The sequence below is a fragment of the Zophobas morio genome, unplaced genomic scaffold (genome assembly GCF_036711695.1).
Source record: "Zophobas morio isolate AGI-343-1 ecotype UQ-CSIRO unplaced genomic scaffold, CSIRO_AGI_Zmor_V1 ptg000701l, whole genome shotgun sequence".
NCBI lineage: Eukaryota > Metazoa > Arthropoda > Insecta > Coleoptera > Tenebrionidae > Zophobas > Zophobas morio.
In genome coordinates, this window is record NW_026972804.1 from 43,604 (window position 1) to 59,020 (window position 15,417).

The window sequence follows — 15,417 nt, forward strand, 5'->3', positions numbered from 1 at the left end:
AATGAATCATCTTATCCAAACGACTCGTTAACGTCTTGATTCCAATGACTGCGTGGACCGCGTACACAAGAGCATGTGCTTTTTCTAGTGCGCCAAAGAATGTATGCGCACATGGCAATTAACAAAGCGGTGGACACGAGGAGGTAACCCTCGTACATTTGCAGCTAAATGATTAATAGTGAATAAAATAATAACAATAACAGTAATAGTAATAAGCAAACTTTATCATTGATATTGAAGATTTCGCGTGCATTTTGCCTAAATAAAAATTCAAGTGCTACAATTAGCAACTTTATTTCTTCAAGTTGAGGAAGAAACGTTTTAAAAAATAATTTATGTCTTTCTTCCTTTCGTTTTTTATAATTATAACTAATAACAAACAAAGAGAAATAAATAGTAACTATTTCTTTCACAGTCCTCTGATGGAAGTCAGAGTGATTAAGGACATAGTAATCGTGAAGTTTTCTTAAGTAGGAGCTCGTTGCATTAGCAAAAACTTCCAATCTTTCGAGCTTTAAGTACAATATTAGTAATTAATAATAATAATAATAATAATAATAATAATAATAATAATAATAATAATAATAATAATAATAATAATAATAATATCAGCAATAGTAAAGGGAAACCCTCAAGTTCAAATTCAATAATATATTAGCAGCAATTTTATTTCTTTCGTGCGTAGAAAGTTGAGGTGGTTCAGACAAAGACTCTCTCCTTGCCTCATTATTAGTGTGACTATCTTCGTTATTACTAGTACTAATATTATTTTTATTATATGTGTTGATGTTACGGTGGAAGCTGTCTTTTATAGGGCACTTCCCCGTGGCCTTTTCTATAAAAAATAATGGGCTATTTGAGCAAGTTGGCTGCGGAAAGCACGTGGATTGGCAGGAGGACGAGTGAGTCTGGCTTAGTAGTGCCTCCGGAAGTCTCATGTACTTCAAACTCATGCTGGGCTGCTTTGCAATAATCTTTTCAATTGAGGCCAGTGCGCTGCCCAATAAGGTTTGGTTAAACGTGTTTGGTACGTGCGAGACACTAAAATGGGACCAATCAGAAGGTTTTTTTGTTTATTAACATTATTCATACTTCTTCATATCCAGAAAAATAGCCGAAAGATGTGAGTCTGCGGGTGTAATAGGTGACTTTAGAAGGCTTTCTGTATGGCGGACGTCCTCCCAAAAATAAAAATATTCGTTAATCAGAGACCAAAAGAACGACCAATAAGCTTTCAGGCTCTAAAGAATTTGCATTTATTAATAATAAAGAGAATAATTCAAATTTACACCATAACGAAACTAGTCCACCATTTAAAAATGAGTTCAAAAAGATCTAGCCAATAATATAAGACATTTATGGCTTCCTCGTTGTTGGATAAGTTTTCTATGTATAATAAGAAGTTATTATTAAGTTAAAAAGCTTTTATTCATAATAAAAAACGAAGGAACCCAAATTGTCGGGAGGTTCACTAAAACTATCATTAAGCCCGTGAAAGTCGTTAAGCATAGTCTTTCCAGAAACCTGTTGAAAAAAAAAAATTAACCAATAAAAATTAATATAAATTAAAAAAATATTGATAGTTTAGACCAGTAAAAATAAAGTAAATGCGTGTCCAACAAACTTTAAAATTCACAGGTAATTAAAAGATAACAATAAACCAATCAAAATAAAAAGATGATATGGTTATATCCAATAGAAGCAAGTATAAAATGAAAACACCAATAAACTGGCATTAAATGAATTTACCGTGAAAATAAAAATTATACCTCGCGAACAAAAAAATTTTAAAAAAATTATCCAATAAATTAAAAACAAGTATAGTTAGGTCATTAAAATTAATTAAAAATATTTCTGTCCAATAAAAAATTTTTATAATAATAATTAATTATTAATGCTTAAACAGTTTATCCAATTAATATTATTTAAAAAATAAATTGGATACTATTGGTTAATAACAAGTACAATAAAATTTATGCTTAATAAGTTAAAAAAAATTAAATTATCCAATCATTGTGATATATTTTGCTTTCTGATCAAAACAGTTTGTTTCAATACAACAACAATATTATTTTAAAAAAAATTTCAAAACCAATAGAAGTAAAGATTACAAACTGACGAAACCCGGCAATAGTAACAATGTTTATTAATATCCCAAAAACCAATAAAAAATATACAATAATTTTTAATATCCAATCAAATTATAAAATATATATAAAAAATGTCCAATCGCATCACTATTTTTATAAATACTAACTCACACTCAGTTATACAAATAAATAAGTGAGAAGTAAATTTCTTACATGGAAATAACGCTTTGGATAATAAGAAACAGAAGTAAATTTATGGTCATAAAAATAAATGAGTATTATTACTTTATTCATATCAAAAAAACAATATATTAAACCAATAACATGGAAATGAATTGAACAGACAAATAAAATTAAAATTAAATGTATGCGTTACATAAGCTCTATTATTAATGTATTAATAAAATAACTTCAACATTTTGTTAAATTTTTTTTATTTTTATCATTTTCTTAATAAATTTTACGTACTAAAAAAATTTTTTTTTATGAATAAAAGTTTTAAAATAGAATATTATATTCGCAAACAATTAAATAATAATAATAACCTGAAAGGAAGAGATTGGACAGTAGTAATTGGAGCCGTAATAGTCGTGGAAAACCAACTTTATATAAGAAAAATATTCATCGTGCCAAGGCAACGCAAATGATTGGTCTGATTTAGTGTTCTGCCCAATAAAGTCAGCAAGTTTAGTCCAATGATCGGCCGGAAAGATTTTGGAAGCGTATACCGTAAAGTGTTTAAAAGTGGATGAAAAGTACTATAAAATAGTAAAAGTATATTAAAGTAATAAAAAAATTAATAACTTTTTTAAGTTTTATTACTTTAATTAATGAAGAGGAGTAAATTGTTTTATGTAATTAAAAAATACTAAAAGCATTCTTAGTTTATATAAATAAGATAATAAAGACAACATTTAAGTAAAGTTTTTCTCGTAATATTTTTTCTAATTGTTTTCACTAGTAATATTCTTAAATAGTTATTTAATATAATATTTACTTTTTAGTAAAAAAATTCCGATAAACCATTTATAAGGGTTTGTTATAAGATTTTTCCCATAAAAAAACTGCAGAAATTTATTATTTTGTGACGCATTATTTAAAAAGAGCCAAAAAATTAAATAGCACACAATTAACTAATTTAGCCGAATTCAGAAATTTCCTGGCGTAAATAAACTTATAGAAAATTTCCACGTGGAATAAACGCATACAATTAAGTTGACTTTTTGTAAGCAAACTGACACAAATTAGTGTCAGCAAAACCGCAGTTTAGCTAATTTGTCGCAGAATATATATTTTGCATCGTTTTTTAAGGGGTTAGCTTTTACCACGTGAAGCAAAACTGCGCCGAATTATAAAATAAGGTGCACATTAAAAGCAAATTATAAACGGTTTTAATCTATTTTAAAGACAGTTTTGTATCTTCTATTTAAACTTCACGTGAATATTTACAAAGAAAATTTTTCATTTAAAAAAATTTTATAACTTTTTTTATTATTTAACCTCATAATTAGCTAAAATAATGTATTCAAGGCGAATTCCTTCGCAGAGTTGAACAACAAAATATCTGATGGTGATTAATAATAATAATGAGAAGCGTAAGATAAATATCAAAATTTATAATCTATTAATTTAGTTAAACAAATAAATAAACTTGTAGTTACTATAGACGTAACAAAGTATCATCAAAATTAAAAAGTTACATAAATATTAAAAGTTGTTATTAAGAACCTTTCAGGGGCATCGCACTCGTTTAACATGTAACGATCTTTAGATTCTAATAAAATCGCCCGAGGAGTTTTGCTTTCCTTGTTAGCCTCCAATACTTTAGCGTTGCAGTCGTAAGAGGCGTAATTGTAGTACCAAACACTCGACTACTTTAAAAAAAAATTATTTTTTTAATACTAACATTATCACATAATAAACAATAAATTTTTAAATTTATTGCAGTTAATAATGAAGAGAAAAGTGAATATAAAAAAAAGGAATATAATAATACTATAGAAAATATAATATAAAATAATATAATTTTGAGTGTTAACTACTATATATAACCTTTAAAAAGGGACGACTATTTATTGTAGTCGTTTTAGTATAATTTTGACTACTTTGATTAACGTGAACATTGGAATTATTAAAAGCGTGATAACTTCCTTGCTCTAAATTTCCAGTGTTATTGTAACTACTTCTATTATTACTACTATTAAGGTTGAGATATTCTTCAGTTTGCTTGTGATAAGAGCTAGAAGACTGAATATTAAATTTGCATCTTAAAGGAGAATCCCCACTAAAAAATTAATAAAATAAAAAAATAAGTTAAAGTGAAAGTTTTTAAAAAAATTGGTGGAATTACTTCACTGGATTAATAGTTTTATTTTCGTATTGAATGCTAATCAGCTTGTTAACAATACCAAGGGGTACTGTACATTTATTTTATGTACTAATAAAAGTGATAAGACTAGAAATAACAAATTTTTACTACCTACAGTGGCTTCAGGGTCTATTGTTGCAAAATTTGTATTAATTTCGTGAGAACTGTTGTTGTTATATAAGTAAAAATTTCCGAAAACGTGTATGTTAGTAATAATTGTAAGCAAATAATATAGAATATTAAAGAAGGGCATACGAAAATATATACGACTAATACAATTATACAATAGCCTGCAAAATTGAATGATAGTCCATATTATAATAAATAACAACAAGCTTATTGTGAAACCAAGCAAAACACCACAAAGCAGCAAAGACTCTTAAAGTTTACTATTAGCGAATAAACATTTTTTTAGTTGTAAAATTTTTTCTTGCCCAATAAAACAGAAGCAATAGCTCTAACAATTAATAAAAGGACTTGCTAGGAAAAATACTAACAAAAGTTGAAAAATATTTATATTTGCCGTTATAATTCCAACTTTTAAACAGAAGTTCTAGTATATGGAAGATGCAGGAATTTAAAAAGTTATCAATACTGATAACTTGTTATACTCAATACTTAGCTGTGCTAAAAAGTTTTATTCTTTCTTATATATTTAACCTTGCAGTCGTAGTTATCGCACGTTATTTACCATTTTTAGAATAGGTTTTCAATATATACATAAAAAAAGGTCTCTTAAAGCTAGTAACATTCACGCATGATTTAATTTTAATCGTTAAACATTGGTAATATGGAAAGGTAGTCGGACGAAGAGAGCTAAGTTACTACAAGCCCGTTCAAATAGTATTTTTTTTTTACAGTAAATTTCGTTAGTAGTAAGAATAAATCAAATAAATTTGATTTTGTACAATTTTGCTCACAAACAGAAGTTATTAGCCATACGTACATTAAAAAATCATGTATTTTTTCAGTAAGAAACTGGAGGCCTATATTAATATAAGAAAATAGTTTTTATAACTTAGTTCGATACCGTCTTTCATCCTTATATATTTATGTCAAGACTATATTCAGTGTTAGCTATGATATTTGGCTCTAAAACTGATAAATTTAATTATACATATTGTTCATTGCTATGTAAGGACCTTTTTTTCTATGGTAAATTTTATTCACAAATTAAAGTCAAAAAATTTAAGATCTGCTGAATCACTATTACTGTATCTTTTAGAGGGACATCTAAGTAGTTTCAAGATGAAGAGCAATGAGAAATGCGTAAACTTTGAGATAGAAAATAATGAGGGTTGGCCTCATCGTTAAATCCTATTTGAAATAAGGACAACTTACCCAGAAATCTTTAAGTACTATTATAACACAGTAAAGGTATTTCGCATTGTGCTATAAATTTTAAATAAAATATAAAATAAATATTAAAATCGGCATTATAAATTAGGAATATATATTCTTTACGCAATGGCATAATTTCAAATTTTTGGCAGCGCAAGTTACCAATTTGTCGTTGAAATAGATTTTATCTCTTTAAGGAAAATATTTTCAAAGTTATCTTTCGAAATAACTTTGTTTGCTACAATTAATGTTCCACTATGCCTTGTTATATAAGATTTGCACCTTAAATTTGTCACGACTTTGCCTTAATGACGCAAAATTATTATAGCCGTAAATATTTGAGTGCTGATTACAATCCCTTAACCTAAAAGACAGTTCATTTACTTCTTCCTGCCAACCTAAAGTACTTAGAATTTAGCTTATGGAAGCCCTTCAAAAAAGAACATAAAAATAATCGGAAAATATTAACTAATTCCTTTTACGTTTAGTAGCAGGCATTTACTCGGTAAGTAGTTTACTTATTTTAAGAATTTTCTCTTTGGTTAGTTTGTTAAAAGTCCCACTAAAACCAACTGGACCATTTGTCACCGTGGCTGCTGATAGAGAGCAACTTAAAGATTACAATTCATATATATATTTAAGTGGAGTCCGTGTATAGACATCTTTATTTAAGTATTCTGTCTGCCGTAGTTCTTAAGGTTTGTAACCTCATCAGTAAATTTTATAGAAATTTTATTTATAATTAGTATTATGAGATATGCACCACTTTAAAGCAATATCTTCCATATGCATTTATATAAAGAGGTCTTAAAGGAAATAAATATAGATAATTGTTTCATATATATTTTCATACGATTTTATGCAATGTAATTATATAGTAAACCGGAGCTTCTTTCATATAAAAAGTTTTTCCTACCCCCGTAAAGTTTAACATTTTTATATAGAAGCTTTGTTATATCAACAACGGTGTAATTCTTGCGTATACACTTTTAAGTGTTACGTTAAACTTTATTGAATGGGCACTGGAAAGTTTCCAACTAAAAAAACTAAAATAACAGTAACAATCCAATAAAACAAGCCTAAGTAAACCTCAAAATAACAAACAGCAATAATTCTTTTTACTTGTTCGCAAATATTTTATTTCATTATAAGGTAACTTTTTTAAATTTTCTAAAATTGTAGTTCATACTTTTGTAAGGGTGTATATGAAGTTATTAAATTGAACTAAACTGAATTTACAAACTAAAGAATTAGCTGAAAATTATTAATCGTGGATTTTTAAAATTATTATAATTTAAAAAACCCCTATATTATTATCGTGGCTTATAGTCGTCATAGTTAGAAACTATTTAAGTGGTCTAAGTAATGTTTTAGAGTAAGTCAGTACTATAAAGAAGCTTTTTTGACGTGAAGTTAAAGACAATATAACAATACTTACAAGTGCAAAAAAATACTTATAATTAAGGGTTTTAGAAGTAAATCCGGTTTATTACCAAAGTTAATATACATCTTTTCCTGTAAGCTCTGAAGTTATGGCCATGAGAGCGTTTTATACGCATGTATACTTACATGCAAAGTAGTGTACAAATTATAATTTTTTACCTCCTTCACTCTTTTAAACTTTCTAAAAAGTTACGTATACTTAAATAAAAAGCGCCTGCTGATCTCTGGTGCTTTGCACTAGTTTCAATACATAAAACGTTCCAGTTTTGCGATCTACGCTCTACCATAGCTCTTGAAACTTTTCTGGCTCCACTTAAGTCATTTTTGCAACCTACAAATATAATTTTAGAGGAGGAATGATGAGCAGGCTCAGATGTGTTCGCCGGTGTTATCTCCTTGTTTATATTGCTCATTTTATTATGATTACTATTATTATCGTTAGTAACGATGAGGTTAGGGTCTTTCCGCTCGAGTTTCTTTTTAGAATAAGAAGCTCTATGGTTATCTACTTCCAACGAAACTTTAGAACATGAAAAATCTTGAGGGTCTGCTAGTGCATGAAGCAAACGACTTTCATAAAAATTCACTGCATAACTAAAGGAAGCTTCGTTTGTTACATCATAGCAAAGCATTATTACGTCAAACTCCCTGAAGTCTCCTTGATAATTGGATGAATATTCTTTTCCAGTGTCCATTATAAGTAGTTTAACTCTCAGCAAGTTACGACTTACTAATGCTAAATTAGCAGCGGTGCAGGGCTGGGTCACTTCAAGTTGTAAAACTTTAGTGTAATAATCACGTAAAGTGGGGGTATAATCAGCCAGAAAAACGTGTCCAGTAAACCTATATTAAAATTATATATAGTTGTAATAATGATTATATTTATAGCAAAAAGTCATTTATATTTAATATAATATATTACTTCGAAACTTGTACAAGAATTATTAACCACACTACTTAATAATTCCTTATATTAATACCTTGTTACCATGGCTGTTTTACCAACTTTACTGTCTCCTAGAAGACACATTTTGATTTCTTTAAGGCCTACTTCATACTTTAAAGAACCGCTCCTTTTAAGGTCTCCTCCAATAAGCTGAACTTTTCTATGCTCTGCACGATGTATTGCGATCCTTTGAAATTCGTGAAGCAGCTTTAATTCATCGTCGTTTTCGGATAATGACTCGTTATCTCTCTTTTCCTCTTGCCTTGAAATACTTAAGTTATTTTTGAATTCCTGTTTTTTTTTGTTTTTTTGTTTACTTTTTTTAAATTCGGTTATAGGCGGTTTAGAACCTTTTGTTGGTGTGGGAAGTAAAGTTTCTCCAGATTCTTCATTTAAAGCTATCTTTAAACTAGAATTATTGTTACTATTCTTTAAACTTTTTCTTTGCTTTAAAAATGATTTAGAACAGCTTTGGGACGAGTCGATGAGATCAATGGTATTAAGTAGAGAATTTGAAGTAAAATAATCTTCATATTTTGATAAATAATTATTCTTTAACTTTTTGCAGCCACTATAAAACTTTGCACTACAAACATCCGAGTTTTTTATAGAGCTATTACTTCTTAGTTCACAACTTTTCTTGTCTGATGTGTGGCAGAAACTTAGGGACCTACATATATTGGATTGCTTACTAATTTGACAACGTTGACACTTGCATGTAAGACAAGAGTTAGCCTCTCCAAAGTTAAAACTTTTGCTTCGAATGGATGTACATACACTACTTGTTTCCGAGACAGAGATTGGTTTATTTGCAAAAGATTCGGTGTTTTCTGAAGGAACAGTAACAAATATCAAAGAAAGTATAAGTTCTCAACTTAAAAATTTATTAAAATATTAACCATACCTTGTAGCTTGAGTGCATGTAAGGTAGTAGTTCTTTGAGTGCTAGCCTTTTTATTTATGACATCTTGGAAGTTTCTCAGGCTAGTAGAAATCATTTTTCCCTTGGCAAAGTAAACATCATTTACGAATTCATTCTCAAGAGCAGCTTCTGCAGAAACCCTTTTGACCTTATTTAGCTTTCTTAATGATCTATCTCGAGTCAAAGTTATATTATCACTAGAGTAATACATAAGTGTTGGGTGCGTAGGCTGGGTATTTGCTTCCTTTCTAGCTCTGTTATTTAGTTTGTCAATATCAATACAACTCTCAGGGACAAGAGGGACAATGTCTTCGGTTAAATTTTCTTTTTTTACTTTAGAAGAAAAAGTTTCTTCGCCCTTTGGTTTCTGTTTGTGCGAAGCGGTGTCTTTTTTTTTAAGTGTACTATATGTAGAGTTTTTCTCCGGTATAGGTTGTAGTAATACCAAAGGGTCGTTAAAATTGGAGTTCACTTCAATAGGTATTATGAATTTATCGTTGTTTTTATTTTTTTTCAGAACTTCATGCATACTTTTGTGAAAGAGGAAGTCTTCATTATCCGAATATTTTTCATCGTAAATAAGACCTAAAACCTCAACTTCATCTACACTTGCTATACTCTGCATTTTAATCTATAAGAACTTTACTTATTTTATTTATAATTTAAGTTCGTTCTCCTTTTTAAAAATTTCCATCTGCTAAATATCTGTAAAATTAATGTTATAAAGAAATTATAAACAGTTTACAAACATGCTCTCAAGTACGCCTTCCTCCTTTAAGTAAATCGTTTAGTTCATCATAGAAAAAATTTTATCCTGAAAACATTAAATCTTTTAGGATATTTCCCTTTTACTAAGGTTATCCAACGGTAAACGCTACTATTAAATAAATTCGAATTTAGCAACTTGCTAGGCACATTTTGTTTAATATAAACGCCTTCCAATAAGCTACATTATTATTGGCTAAAAGAAAATTTGGTTTCCATATTTGTTTAATTTATTTGGTATTTACAACGTTGGTCGCATTAATTCTATTTTTCTGGCAGAAGTCGAAAGTGGTGTTGTTCATATGCTAAAAAGAGTACAAGTTTAAAACTTATAAAATATTTAGATTATATATTAATTAAATTAATTTCTTAAAAACTATTTGAAAATAGAATTTAAATGGGAGGCTAATCTATTCTAGATTTTTAATGAGTTTATAGAGATGTTTCTCTATTTTCACGCCGCAAATGTTTTAATTAGTATAGAAGTAGATAATTACTACTTATATATGAAATAAATTCTAAACTTAGTTGATCTATTTAGGTGAAGGAGTTTGTTGAAGTGGTTTCCATAATTTAATATTAATATTTTTTACCCATTTTAGTTATCACTAAGAAGCCACTGGTTTTAAGTATTAGAGTATCCAGGGGGGTATAATATTCTATCTTCCTTCTATTATGCTTCTTAAGTTTTATAGAAAAAAATTATTTGCCGTTCTATAAGCATCTGCAATCTGGTTGGATTATAATAAGCGTCTCGGTTCAACGTGCTTTATTTAATTCATACCAATAGTTGATTGCGAGTAAAGTAAGCAGAATAATAAAAAACTTTATAATTAAGAAAAATTAAAAAGCCGATATTGGCATCTTTTTTTTTAATTTTTTTTTAAAATTATACTTAATGCGATTAAAAAAAACTATAAAATATTTTGTTGAAACAGAAGAATTGTACAAGCTTTCATTGTAGTTGCATACGGGTTTCTTTAATTTTATAGTCATGGAGTAACAATAAGATGTATAGATGAAGTTAGTATCGTGCAGTTTTATATACAATTTTAAAGTTTTACCTTAAAAACTAGTGTTAATCTCGCAATCGTATAAATGTGACTTTTTTATCGTCGAGCAATTGTTTTGGTTTTTTGTTTTTCTAAAATTTTTTTTTAGCACAGCATTGAAGCTGAACTGCACCTACGATTCCTTATATAAGATGAACAAGCTAATGAAGAAAGAGAATTTTTTGACGTGCGTCACCTCCACACTCGGCGAGGATAATCAAAGTAGGCGTACACTATGCAATATATCTTTTGTTTCCTAAAATTTATCATATATATATTATATGCCAAGATAGTACTACAATTGGGTTTTACTAAATTACTTGTGAGGTTTCAGAAAATTTTCCAGACATCCGAAAAAAATATAACGCTACATAAATAGTACCTTTAAGGTGCGCTGTAATAATGTTTAGTAGTAAAGGTATATATAATTAAACCAACTTCAAACTTTACGGCTATCTGCTTTGTATGCACATGAGTTTTGTATTGAAAAGAAGCCTTCGCAACTTTTCAGTTATATGAGACTGTGTACGAAAATATGGTCATCTTAAAGACCGGCTTCTTAGAGAACTGAAAAGCATATAAGAAAGAACACAATTTATTATTAAAAGAAACTTACCAAAACTTTTGAAAAAACTTTGGGAACACTCATGGAAATTAATAACATCTCTTTATTCTTACCGCAATAATTTAAATTTTCCACCCATATATTGTCAGGATGCATGGCAAAAGCTGCTATAGTCCTAATACTTTATTTAATCTCGAAATCTTTTACGTCAACGCTTCATTGTAATTATTTAATATGGACGCTCATTTTTATAAAAAAATTACATCTGCCTAATTAACGCACTCCGAAACTAAAAAGATGTGTTATATCCAACAGTGCTCGTATTCTTCACAAGAGAGGCCTTTGCCTTCACCAACAAGTTCGTTAAGTAGATATTTACTAAGGGTCCCTCTTTCCCTATTGTTGCGAATATTTAAATTTGAATCATAAAAATTTGCGGACGCTGAAATACTTATGAGGTCTACAAACTTTGAGAATGGAAAAGACATTATCCTAATTTCAAGTTGGTTTCCGTAAGATGCATTTTACTATTTAACAAATATTAAGTCTTGGAGGACCTACGACTAACGATTTTACCAAAGTTTGAAAGAAACTTTAAGCAAGATAGAGATTAATTTCTTATATCATTGATCCACATTATAATAAACCTTTTCATAGAATTAAAAATTTTCAGTCTGTATAAGTACGGTTTTATCAGCGAAATATTGGAGTTACATAAGTATTACTTCTACCTCTATTCGCACTCTATTTAGCAAACACTTCCGATTTTAATATTGTATAAGATGTCAAATATACAGATGATACAACTGATTTGCTGATGGGAAAATAACTATTAAAGCTTTTAAAAGTATAAAAAATGTTTTAAACTGCCATTCATGGAGCTCTCATGTTAAGTTCTTCTGAGTCACATCTGATAAAAGTTTAATTTAAAATATTTATGATGAGTTTGATATAAAAAAAAGAGATGAAGACTAACTAAGAATGGTTTGTATTCGTTAACATGTAGATGCAGCGAACTTTACCAAAAAATTAGTGGCTCATATAAAAACTAATAATTTTTCCAATTATGGTTTTTTGGGAGGCGGTCTATACACCTCTACTTTTTACTACGGATTTGCTTTCAATACTTTGACTAATCACAAATATTCTTAAAACTTTATTCATATATCCATACATAGTAGTTTACATATATAATCTTATCTATACATATATATATCTAAGATGTATACTTACTCTTCCACTTAATTTATTTTATGAATTTTTTACTTTACCTATATCTAATGACTGTTTTACTCACCAACGGGACCCGATCTACAAGTATTTAATGCTACGAAAGCTAAGTTATATAATTATATGAAAATAGAAATTCTGGTAAAACTGCTTTTAAAAAACGAAAAATCTTAAAAGTTGGTAAGTGCCTTGGCACTCTTAGATCTAATATTTTCACTGCTCCTCCGACTTCTTAACGGGTCATGAGACCATAAATAGTATATTTAAACGGATATTAAGATGCCCGACAAAACAACAGATGATTGAGTACCTACCAAGTCTCTGCCTATTATTGTAAATCATAATAATAACAACAGTAATAGCAATGGTAATAGATTAAAAAATAATAGTAACATATATAACGACAGTGTTAGTTGTGTTAATGGATGTGGTGGTTAGGTAAAAGCAGTATTAGTAATACCAGCAATAGTAACCACTACAATAATAATAACTCTAAAAATACAAGTAAGAATGATAAGGATGGTCCTAAATTACCCTTTTTTTATTACTCTAAAAAATTAAAGTGAACGACTAATCATAATAAATCTATTTAAAGAAAACAATAATTTCCTTTTATTGCAAAGATGTAGCTCGATGAATTAGGGTTTGTCCGTCTTCAAAACATGAATTTTTGGACTGAGGGCTAGAAAACTTTATCTATAGCTTCCCCTCCGAAAAAGAACTTAAAGTTGTAGTTTGAGGTATCTTACTGAAATGGACGCGGAAGATATCAAAAAAAAACTTGAACTTTAAAGGATGCCATCCAGGTGAAGTAATCAGAGCTCAAAAATAAGATAAAAAATAAACCCCGCTGCCTATTGTAAAACTTCTAAGTCAGATTTGGAAAGGATCAATGCTATATGAAATATAGGATTTATCTCCGTTACTCTGAATCTTTCAAGCTAACATAGTGAACGAGTTAACCCCAATGGCTTGATCCTCGATGACTGGACCGCACTAACTGAAACCGTTTTTTTGGGCTAAGAGAACCTACACACTTATTGAGTTCAAGCACAAGAGATGTCTTTATCACGATACTCAAAGATATATCTTATCATGTTGCACTCTTCGTTCTGCATCAACTTTCCTCTGAGCACAACCCTATTTTGCTGATCGCCTAAAAAAATATTACCTGCAATCTCTAAAATATGCGTGGATGATATTTTACCGACTTGTGCATATCCTTTATCAAAGAATTAAATAAATTCAACGATTTTTACCTCGCTGTTAGCTTCCACAACCGAGAAGCGTCATAAAATTTCTTTTAAAAAGAAGAAAATTATGGTGCTTGGTAGTAAATTGCAAGTTTTTCGAATATGATAATCACGGATGCTTCGTGGTTTATACGTGGCACTCACTTATATCATTACTGATAGTAAATAAAAAATTAATGCTCTGTATTCAAAAATTCCTAAGGAATGCTATATAGTATACATTAAACTTTTCTATAGTTGGTCTTTTTAATTATACACCAGACAGTAAGACTGTAGTCCCTAAACACGTTCTGAACTGTTAAATATTGTAGTACGTAAAAGTGTTCCATTTTTTATAGTAGTAATTAATCATATTTTATTTGTAATATATAGTTTATTATACTACGAAGTTCTTCAAATTCTAAATAAGATACATAAGTCAATTTGTACTTTACTTTATTAGTTAATTTATATAGAAAAATGTAACGGCATTGTAATTTAACTTCATATACAAATTTATAATTTTATTTATTTTATTTGTTTTATATATATTTTTATTTTTTATATATTTCTTTGCCGACGATTTGCTAATAAACTAATGAGGAAACTATAACGTATACGTCTCTTCAGGATTTCTGATTCCCCAAACATATTTTTTAATTTGTAAGGGGCACAGAAAAAAAAGCAGTAAAGATGGGCTATGAATATCGACTGTAGTATGCTATTCCAATAATAAATATTTAATCATTTTACAAAATACTGTTCAAAACTTTAAATAGTATGCGAAGTTTTTATTTCTATGCAACGATAAGACGTATTCAAATGAATTTTAGATTTTGAGATATCAAAAGTTATGTTTTTAAAAATATGCTATAAGTCTTACAGAGTTTTATTTTTTCCCACTAGAAGGAATCATTTCTCTGTACATAGAGCCCTAAAGTTAAAAAGAATACCCACAACTAATTTTTTTTAACTAAATTTATTTTTTTTAGTGAAATATTTAAGAAGATATGTATATACTTGCACGAAGAAAATAGTTGAATTAAAATGGTTGCCTAAATTATATTCTCTGCTTAAATATCTGTTGCTGGTTTAAAGTAAAACTTTTTATTAATAATAAAATATTTAAATTTTTAAAAAGAGAGAGTGAGCAGAAAACTAACTTAACGTAATAACATTAACCATTCTTTTTTTAATATTATAACCAGAAATTGAAATAAAAAATCTATTAAGTTTTTTGCTTTAATTCAGAAGACCACATTTGTACGATATTTTTTTATTTTTTTTTAGTTATCACACTCTTCTTATTATAATTTTAAAGTTAGATAACTTTTATTTAATTTAGTAAACTATTTAAAAATATATTTCTTGGAAGTACATAAAAGATTGTGCTGCCATAGAAATTTCAATAATTCTACCACTCTGATCTGTAATCTAAACAATCTACTTTAAACTTTTTTTTC

The 15,417-nt window shown here is 28.5% G+C and overlaps 1 protein-coding gene across 1 annotated transcript; it reads right to left on the reverse strand.

The window, feature by feature from the left end:
* LOC135121777 (uncharacterized) lies at positions 1-4,640 on the reverse strand. The gene is made up of 13 exons (XM_064046056.1): positions 4,570-4,640; positions 4,441-4,507; positions 4,143-4,374; positions 3,819-3,961; positions 3,591-3,654; positions 2,636-2,848; positions 1,452-1,524; positions 1,292-1,386; positions 1,093-1,241; positions 630-1,041; positions 402-512; positions 222-347; positions 1-164 (listed from the first exon to the last, which is right to left on the reverse strand). Exons 4-13 carry the CDS (start codon positions 3,845-3,847, stop codon positions 12-14), a joined length of 1,425 nt encoding a protein of 474 aa, XP_063902126.1. The 5' UTR covers positions 3,848-3,961; positions 4,143-4,374; positions 4,441-4,507; positions 4,570-4,640; the 3' UTR covers positions 1-11.
* Between the last annotated feature and the right edge of the window lie 10,777 nt (positions 4,641-15,417).

Coding starts and splice junctions, on each gene's coding strand:
- LOC135121777 (XM_064046056.1), bottom strand. CDS start 3,847: ATGTTAAACGAGTGCGATGCCCCTGAAAG. Junction 1,387..1,451: donor TGAACCTCCCGACAATTTGG/GTTCCTTCGTTT, acceptor TATTATACATAG/AAAACTTATCCAACAACGAG. Junction 165..221: donor TCTTCAATATCAATGATAAA/GTTTGCTTATTA, acceptor TTAATCATTTAG/CTGCAAATGTACGAGGGTTA.